This window comes from Cylas formicarius, unplaced genomic scaffold (assembly GCF_029955315.1).
Source record: "Cylas formicarius isolate icCylForm1 unplaced genomic scaffold, icCylForm1.1 PGA_scaffold_3__17_contigs__length_32017465, whole genome shotgun sequence".
Classification (NCBI taxonomy): domain Eukaryota; kingdom Metazoa; phylum Arthropoda; class Insecta; order Coleoptera; family Brentidae; genus Cylas; species Cylas formicarius.
The window spans coordinates 29,678,703-29,688,894 of NW_026844326.1; the positions used below are offsets into that span (position 1 = coordinate 29,678,703).

At 38.0% G+C, this 10,192-nt stretch overlaps 1 protein-coding gene across 1 annotated transcript; it reads right to left on the minus strand.

Moving 5' to 3' along the window:
• Window positions 1-2,072: 2,072 nt before the first annotated feature.
• Window positions 2,073-3,872, minus strand: LOC132700107 (uncharacterized). The gene is made up of 3 exons (XM_060667227.1): window positions 2,684-3,872; window positions 2,495-2,623; window positions 2,073-2,389 (listed from the first exon to the last, which is right to left on the minus strand). Exons 1-3 carry the CDS (start codon window positions 3,699-3,701, stop codon window positions 2,073-2,075), a joined length of 1,464 nt encoding a protein of 487 aa, XP_060523210.1. The 5' UTR covers window positions 3,702-3,872.
• Between the last annotated feature and the right edge of the window lie 6,320 nt (window positions 3,873-10,192).

A 10,192-nucleotide genomic window follows, 5' to 3' on the forward strand; every position in this document is an offset into this window, starting at 1 on the left:
AGGCTTTATTCATCAAGTCTATAGCAAAGAGGACATTGACATCGCTACATAGAAGAACAATATCATCCGCATACTGGAAAATAGAAACCCTATGAGGAATTACTAACTTAATTGAATTTACGTATATATTGAATAAAAGAGGCGCTAAGGGAGATCCCTGAGGGACCCCCTTACTGGTTGATCTAGGTCCGACCAAAAGGTGCCCAACAGCATCCTTAACAAATAGGTTCCTATTGAGGAGAAGTCGATTGATTATCCCTATAGCATCCCTAGGTATACCCTGCTTATCCATCTCTTTTATTAGCGTGGGGATGTTAACATTATCATACGCACCCACAATATCCAATGCAACCATAACAGTAGGAACACTTTTGCTCTGAGCACACAAAATATGACTTGTTATGATGGAAACATTATCCATAACGGACTTACCGCGCCTAAAGCCGGTTTGAGATTCTGATAGCAATCTGTGATGTTCAAGAAACCACTCTACTCGGCACTTTAATATTGACTCCAGCACTTTACCGAATGTAGATGACAAATTAATTGGCCTATAAGAACTAAGAAGAATAGGATCCCTAAACGGCTTTAATATTGGAACAACCAGCTGCGTCTTCCAACTATCAGGTATACTGCACTCATTTCTCAATAATTTGTTGTAAAAATTCACTAAGAACACGGCTCCCTCTATTGGTATATGCTTTATTAACTCAAAAGAAACTCTATCCAAGCCGGGGCATGTGTTTTTACGACTTCTAACTACAGCGATAAACTCATCAAGAGTGAACAAGGGAGAAACTGCAGTGTTGTTATCCCCCTCTAAACTTGTCTCCTCAACGACACCATCGGCATGACCCACTAAGGAGTCCAACAATTCCGCCGGTACTGAAAAGTTAAGTGGTAGGTGACAATTAGCCCGGTTAATAGCCTTTGAAAATTTTTTCACACATTTCCATACATACCTAGCACTCTCATTGGGAGATAAACTCTGGCAAAATTTTTTAAATCCCGCCCTTTTCTTTTCCCTAAGAAATTTTCTACAACTGGCCCGAGTTCTTTTTACATTAACATAATTCTCTAGAGTAGGGGAAATTTTATAATTTCTAAAAGCCTCTCTCTTTTTAGCGATCATTAACGAGCACTCGTGATCCCACCAAGGAAGTCCACATTTACGCCCGCTCTTATGAAGGGGTATGGAAGCATCAGCCGCGTCCATGACTACCTTATAGAACTGGTCGTATGACGAAATAAGGGGGTTGCTTAAACCAATACTAATCAATTCAGAGAATTTGTCCCACTCTGCCTTAGAAACATTGTGCTTCAGGAGATACGCTTGAGCAGGATGATGTGAACTGTCCGGTTTACACCGAATATGACACAATATCGGAAAATGATCGCTAAACCCTCTGTCGAATAACACCCGGAAATCAACAACATGAGCCAATTCGTGTGAACCAAATACCAAATCGGGGACAGAACGGGATTCATTCCCTGTAAATCGGGTGGCAGACCCGTCATTAAAAATAAAGAAGTTGTTATCGTTAATAAAGTCTGATAGTAAAGAGCCGTTAGCCAGACCGACATAGCTTTTAATTGTAGAGCCCCACTCTTCATTATGAGAATTTACATCACCAGCAAAAAAAACGGGTTTTGACCTAAGTCTATCAACCAAAGTATCTAAGAACAAACGAGACATAGGAAGGTCAGGAGGATTATACATCGAAACTAGAAAAAGGCTGTCCATCTCCAACACTATAACCTGACATCTATCTGACCTGGGGATATCTGACACATCTAAAACATTATACCCGATGTTAGAGCGTAAAAAAACAATAATCCCTCCATACCCATCCATACGATCGTCCCTGACAGAGGAGAAACCAGACAAGGAAAACTTGATATGTGGGAGTAAAAAAGATTCATTAATCATGACTATATCCGGACCAAAGTCACGAATAAGTCTAATAATACTATCACGATTACTTCTAATACCGCAAGTGTTCCAGTGAATAATTGAGAAATTACTAATTTTAACAGAAAGATTTGACTGTCGATCTGGGAACATTAATAAATTAAAACCTGCATCCTCCGGGAGGAGGCAGGGAGTCAAAAAGACTCTCAATTTCATGGTAAGCACTTTTACTAGGTATATTGGACAAGACTTTTTTCTTTAAATTTTCAAACCGATACCAAAATTCACCAGAGGAGGAAACCCCTGGAGAAGCAGTGTCCATCTCGGACTCTGACGATAAATCATTTAAATATGAGGGAGAAGATTGACTTTTGCTAGTGTGATTCAACTTCTGCCTAGTCAACGGCGGCACGAGACAATCCCTGTGGGCGTCCCTATCATACCCTGATTCTATTTGGGGGGACTTACGCTTTTTTGCTATGACAGAATAAGTTTTAGAAGCAGATCTAGGGGAAGGCTGAGAAACGGGGGCAACCGTGTTATGAATAGGAGGGAAATTTTTAATAGAGCGATTAAACTCACTTGATTTGGGGCCTCTTGGAAAGAGTTTGGCCGCTTCAAAAAAGGATAAGTTGTACCATGCCATAGCCTCATTGATTTTCTTCTGTCTGTCCATTTCCGGACATGATCTATCAGTGGCCTGATGAGAGCCTTTACAATGGATGCAAGTTGGCTTTGGAGATATTTCGCAATTACCCAGGCTGCATTTACCTTCATGATTTAAGTGGTCTGTCGGGCATGGTTTCTTCTTATAAAACTGTTCTTTCAGTTCACAATGAAATACTGGATGATCTCCAGCGCAGAAACTACATCTACCCTTGCTTTTACATTGGTTTTTCCAATGACCAAACCTGCAACAATTCATACATAAGACAACAGGACTAACATATTTTTCGATTGAACACTCATTTTTATAGATACTGATTGATTCTGGGAGAGTTTTACCGTCAAATGTTATTATATAATCATTAGATGGAACTGTCTTGAAACCAAAAGTGCCAGGCAGAACACCTGGGCATTTGACCCTTTTAGTTAGTCTGCGAACATTAACAATCTTAACGCGCTTTAGCGATCTTCCGATGTTAACCTTGGCTTCTGCCTCAGAGTAAAAATCATCCTCATCAATTAAGTCACCAATGTCCCTCACCAACCCTCGGCAAGTGACTAGTCTTTGAGGTATATACTTATTATACCCACCAGCTGTCGAATATGTTTCATTAGATAAAAATTTATTTGCAGACTCAGAGGTGTTAAACTCCAAACCGATTTTATTGGCTCCTTTTCTAGAAATTTTCAATATACCTTGAACTTTCTGCGCTTGAAGTAACTTCCCAAAGTTCATAGGATGAAGAGTCCCCACCTTACTTGTAATCCCCTCCAGAATCACCATAAAAGGCCCCTGGTCGGTGATTTCATATTTTGTTTTCCGATTTACTGTCCTTCTTATGTTTGCGGAGATTTTGGCAACTTCCCGCAGGATTTCAGCGTCTTGCTCGAACTGATTCTTGATAATCTGGATCTCTGCCGATAACTTTGACAACTCTTCACCTGAGGGCACATCAAAATACTGGAGCCTGGAAATATCTTCAGCAGTTTTTTTGCAATCCGGTGGCAAAATGTTACAAATAATGGCGTTCAACGGACGATTTTGAGAATCATTGGATAAACTGTCATTTTCTTGTGCTGCACTAACCGTCGGGGGGCCCTCGCCCCCCGAAGAGTCCCCCATGGTTGAGGTTAGAGGGCCAAGAGGAGGAAACTACCAGCCACAAAAACTGATATATAACTGGATGCGTTAAATGGACTCACCAAATAACAGAAAACAATAAAAATTAGGGCCGATGCCTAAAGATTTGCACAACAATACTCAGGTAGTGTTCACTCCTTCGCTGTTGTACCGAAAAAAACCACAAAGTTCCAAAAAAAAAGAGACCGATGGTGCTGGCAATACGATGTTCGGTTCCGACACGACTAGGGTCAATGGGCCAATAATGACAGAAGTTAATCAATGCAAGGAGACTAAATATTACCTAACTACTACCCGCTATTACCAATAATAATCAATTATTACACACACATGAATGAGATTACACAGTAACGTCTTAGGAAATTGAAGACGAACGTGGGCCAAAGGTCGAGTGCTTAACTGTGCTAATGGCCGAGTGCATTCGCGTTGACAGAGGATTGAAATATAACCTCTCCAAAAAGCAACAAGTGTAAATAAATGAATGCAAGGGACAAGAATAGAAATTGGCGTTAGTTCGGAAATAAGAAGGAATACAGGACGATCGTCTCGTGCAATCCAACCGCATTCCGCAGTAACATCTTAAATTGCAGCAAAAATGCAAGGACTTACGCTTATTTACATTTATTTTAGGACAGGCAAACCACACCAAGCAATTAAACAGTTACAGTGTGTTCGAACAGAATGAAGTAGCAATACCAGGATTAAGACGGTGTGTAATTGTGAGAATAAAACATTTAATAGGTAGTCTCCGAGCATTATTAACCTACATGTGAGAAACATAAGTCGAAGTAGCCAATGACAAATTGAACCCGTTACAGCTTTTTTTGAGATTGTCGGGAGTCATAAAAAAAAATTTAATCTCTTCATCCTCAACATCTATTTTTCCATTCCATTTACTGTATTGCATTTTCGTTTTTCCTTCGATCAATTTCTAATATCTTTAGCGTATCGTGAAATTGCCCAGAGAGAAAGAGAGCGAGAGAGAACACGTATTTACCGATTTTACAGTAGAAGACGGTATCTGGAATTATTATCGGAGACTTTCCACGTTTTAAGGCCGATCGGACCTGCACCGCAGGTTTACCATTTAATTACTTTAAAGTATAGATTTTAATGGGCGATGGTCGGATTGTCCTAAACGGTTGAATGGGCGCGGGTTATTCGAGCCTGGGTCTTTGTGTCTGGCGCGCTGGGGACGCAGCAGAAATTGCGCGATTCGTTTATTTATTTAAAGAAGTCTACCTAACAGGCATGAAGCCCAACTATCAGGTAGATTGCAGTACAAAGTACTAAATAGTTATAATACGACAAAAAATATAGCGCATTTATTACTTTGACGTTTTAAGTCGGGCCGTGGGGAGGCCCTCGATTCAAAATTCGTTGAACGTTCTGAAGGAAACACTTAAAATGTCACTAATCCCACACACGACACAGTAGGACGAAGAGGACAATCCTGTTTGTGTACCTTGTAATATTTGGACAGACCCCGTTATAGATAGTAAGCCTTTTTGCGACAACATCATCAATAAATTTAAGTTGTTTTAATCTTATAATAATTTTATGGCAATTGTTTTCTACAGATGTGGTTCGATCTTTATTTATTTTAATATGGAAAGTTTTTGACATAGCTACAGTGACATTGCCTTTATCAGATTTGGTAATTAGAAGATGGGGGTTAGCCGGCCCGTCTCTCTCGTCTTTATAAGGAAATTCCTGGAGATGTGTTACATCAATCTTTGTGACAATTGTGTCAATCATAGGAAAGATGTGGACGATCTTAGTAGTATTTACAATTATTTACTGCATCCAAAATATACAAACAAATCCATCACCCCTGATAATTTCGGGATGGTTCATTATTTTTTTTATTCTCATTCTTATTCTAACAACTACGTTTTGTAAACTATGCTCTAAGTTCTACCGTATTTTCTCTATAGTCGATTCTTTCCTTCATAATATATTCTATGTTATGTAAAGCCTATGATTCTCTGCTTCCGTACCTCGGACAGCCGTCATCCTGACCAATGGTTGCTTGTTAGTTAAACTGTGATTTTCCTATTTTAAAACGCAGCCATAATTTGTTTGTTTTTTAAATCAGACTGTTTTAAGTTGTTATTGTTCGTGCCGTTGTGTGTAATACAATCCCGACGTCTTTTTGATCGCTTTTAAATCCATTTCATGATATTGATGTTCATCCACGAACGGGATTTGTAGTTTTTAATTTTCGATGGTATATTTAAATTGTTAACCTAAGCATGACTGCCACGTTTTCGTCGCTTTTGTCGGTCTCTGCTTTGGAGTATGTTAGAGGTTGATATCTTTGGCAAATTGTGTAAGTTTACCAGGTCATTTATGACTTTATATTCCTCGTTTCTGATGGAATTTTTTCTCATGTTCTTAGCTGTCCTGAGGAAGCATTCCATGCATATGCGGCAATGAATACATTGGAGAGACCGGACGAAAAAGATCAACTAGACTCACAGAACACGAAAGAGCCTTGAGACTAGGACAAATAAACTCATCAGCTGTTGCTGAACACACTCATGAAACCGGACATAAAATTTTATTATTATCATTATATAATAATAATAATAATAACAATAAAATTTTATGTTCGGTTTCATGGAATTTTGTCTTTGACGGACCGAAGATGTTGAGAGATTTTTGGACAAGTGGTAAATCTGGTTTTGACGTTATACTTCTTTAGAACTTTTGATATGTGGTCAGTGATGTTTTGAATGTAGGGAAGGACCACAGATAGCTTTACGGCTCTGTAAACAAGAGAGTTGGTAACTGATGATTTTTGGGCCGGATGGTGGCCATGCTTTAAGGTATCGGTCTGTGTGCGTAGGTTTTCTGTAAACCCAATGACCCAAAGTTAGGTCTGATTTTCTATTGATAAGAATATCTAAGAATGGAAGGCTATTATTAGTTTCCAACTCAATGGTAAAACGTATGTTAGGGTGTATAGAGTTTAAATGTCTAAGAAAATTTACTATGGTTTCTTGACCATGAGGCCAAATAACGAAACTATCATCGACGTAGCGTTTCCACAACTTTGGTTTTAGATGAAAGGTGTCGAGAGCTTTCTTCTCAAAGGCTTCCATAAATATATTCGCGATTACTGGTGATAGTGGGGAATCCACTTCCCGACTTTTGTTCAAAAATTTGACCGGTTTGGTTCCAGATTCTCGGACTTTAATATATCTGAAATGATGTCGAGGGTTTCAGGAATAGAAACTTCGGTAAAGAGGGATTCTACGTCGAAACTAACTAGAATATCTTGTGTATCTAATGTAGAGCTTTTTAATTGTTCAATGAAGTGAAAGGAATTAAATGCGAAACTGTCAGTTTTCCCTGTAAGAGGTTTTTGCTAGAGAATATGTTGGGGAACCAATAGTGCTGACAAAGTTCGAAGGGGTAATCCTGATTTGTCAATCTTTGGGAGAGCGTAGAGACGAGGAATTTTACAGTCACGAGGGGTGAAAGATTTTTTCACGGAGTCTGACAGAGAAGAAGCCTTAATAACAGATTTAAAGTTATCATCTATGGATCGCAAAGTATTGCAGTAGCCAGTGAAAGTTTCTTTGAGAAATGAGACTACTTCCCAGAACAGCTGGAAAAACACTGTTGGACAGAGGGAGAAATGAGATCATAATATTGGTACAACTCGGCAGTCTAACTATCAGAGGCGACGAAGGAACAGGCGACTCGCCTAATATGAAGAAGAAAGAAGAAGAAGAAAAAGAAGAAAGTGATGTGTCGTTCTGTCATCGGCAGAGGCGGCCGCACGGGCAAAAAAAATGAACTTTCCGCTGTACTAACGAAAAATTGGACAAAACGAAAATCATCGTGTTAAAGATAGAGAATCGAAAAGAACCTATTTCAGACTTCTATGTGGTATATTTGGGGTGCTAGAAGCTAACAAAAAGGAACAAGTGTCAGATGTGCAAATCTTAAACTCCGAAGTTAACTCTTAAATAACTAAAGTGGCTATACAGGATGTTCGGAAACTTGGACTTAAACTTATAGCTTATTAAAATTAAGTTTTATAACTAATAACTAATAAGCTGGTATTGGACACATGATTTAGTAAAAGTCTAAGTTACAACATAAACGTGTTTCAGAAATCTGTCAATAGATGGCACTTTGCCTAGAACAAAAATTTTTATATTGCAAAATAAAACAGATTGGACCAAAGAATTTGCATATATTTTTTAGTAAAAAATATATGACAACGTCATATGGTACATCTACTTTGAGGGAAAAAATGTTTATAAGTGATTAAGAACCTCGCTCTGGACGCCCCAGCACATCAATAACCGACGAAAACGTTGAAGAAGTCAAATAAATGGTGTTGAAAAATCGTCTAATCACTATTCACTCACAATCACTAAAACGTCCTAACTTGTGACGAATTATGGGTATCGAATCGACAAAAACTCTCGTCAAGTTCTATCAAATGTCAAGATTTAGCTTGCTGTTGACCAAAAACAAAACCACAGCCATGCCTTAGCCATAATATTCACCGCATATGACCCCATGTGACTTTTACTTGTTCCCAAAACACAAGAATCCAATGAAAGGAAAGAGGCTTGAAAAAAAAAACATTGGAACAAGTGTGTTACATCTGGGGCGATTACTTTGAAGGTGACAACATTAATTTCACACACACCTAGTGTTTGGTTTAGAGCTTGCCTCTTAATTATGTGGCAGACGCAGTCTGCAGAGCAACAGAATATCGATGTCGATACGTAGCGGCTACGACATCGCACGGAAGGATGCAGAACAGCAATTAGAACATAACGCGGATTGTTGAAAAATTTCAAACATTCCGATAACAATAGGAGCAACGGCAGGTGCGATTTGCTCGCACCACACCGATATGCAACCCGCATCGTTGGAAATTCTTTGGTTAACAAGTACTTATAAGCTAAAATAATAAGCACCTTTGTTAATTTACAATAATTTAAGATGTTGGATTTGTGCGAGTGTGGGTTCCTGTAATATTTTTATCTTTATCAGTTTGTGGATTTATTTTTTTATTTTATTATTTGATTATTATTTATTTTACAGAAATAAATCAAAATGTTTTTATTTGTCATACACCCTGTAAGAAAATTAAGGAGGATAATTTTGATTTACATGTTTCCAACTATTTTAGTAACGTATATTGCCTTCTCTGTCAAAATAACACCTTGAAATAGAATTATATTCTTATATTCTTTGGTCTGCGTTAGTCATCGGTTTGCAAGGTTTGTTTTTGCACAGAATGACGCTCTTTTAAGGCAGATATTGTCTCACTACATGGACAAGGAGTTGTGCATTCCTTAATGAAGACCGGCTTCAGCCAAGACATTTTAAAACATTTGACTTGAACTGACGATGATAGGAGTTCGCTCCTGTAAATAACTATTCTACATACTTTTCCTGGAGTCAATACACTTGCATAAAATTCGGTGCCATTACACTGCTCGATATTATCAAGTCAAGACAACAAAGAACAAAAGTCCCAGAAGAGAACCTCCCATTATCAATCTCTACTATCTGTGATCTCCTTTCTAAGTAACTACGAATTACGAAAACTTTTAACAGAGCTGTTGAGGTGCTGAAAACCTTATGAAACGCAGACTGATATCTGTAAATTAACTTGTCAAACACTCTTGGAAGCTAATGGATCTCTGATCGCATACATTCTTTGGAGCACTAATTTTAATTAAAGGCAAAACTATTCCGTAAAGCAGGAAATTCTCCTTTCTCGATGCATGAATTAACATGGTGTGTTCACAAGGGCACGATTGTTAGCCAGCACGGTCCGGTCCGTCATTTCCAGAAGCATTGGACTTTAAACTACTACCTACCAATGCCAATTCGAAATTATTTATTTGGAGGATGAGAAATTAGTCTCAGAGAGACCATAAAATGGTTGTTAATTAAGTTTGTATTTCTAAGGTGAGGCGGTATCTTATCTTTTGTAAACATTTAAATGATTGAAAGTTCTTCACACTCCGTGGGATTGGTAGAGTCAGAATAGGCTTTTTATACTTTTCGTATCGCAATAGAAAATAAGTTCCTAATTTCTTTATAAGCTTCCCAAGCTTACCCGTTCAGTGCAAATAGGAGTGTAGATATCAAAAATCGCCAAAATTTCAGCAATATTAATTAGTCCCGGTGTTATTGTTAAATTAAGTGTATAGTATATTAGTTGTCTCCAGTTAAAAAGGCCAATATTAGACAAAATGATTACGTCAATTTAGGCGGCTTTACCTTTGTGAGATTTAGGACGATCTGTTCAAAGTCAAAAGTATCAAGCAACTCAACAATATCACGCGAAGAAAAGAAAATCGACTTCTTTTTTGAAATATTATTCGTCATTCATTTCTATTTTCTATTTTTATAAGAAAAAAAAATCGAAATCAATTCTTGGAACGAATTGTCGTTACATTTTATGAAGTTTGACATTCTGACAAATT

Coding starts and splice junctions, on each gene's coding strand:
- LOC132700107 (XM_060667227.1), bottom strand. CDS start 3,701: ATGGGGGACTCTTCGGGGGGCGAGGGCCCCCCGACGGTTAGTGCAGCA. Junction 2,624..2,683: donor AGACCACTTAAATCATGAAG/GTAAATGCAGCC, acceptor TCCATTGTAAAG/GCTCTCATCAGGCCACTGAT. Junction 2,390..2,494: donor TCCAAGAGGCCCCAAATCAA/GTGAGTTTAATC, acceptor ATTCTGTCATAG/CAAAAAAGCGTAAGTCCCCC.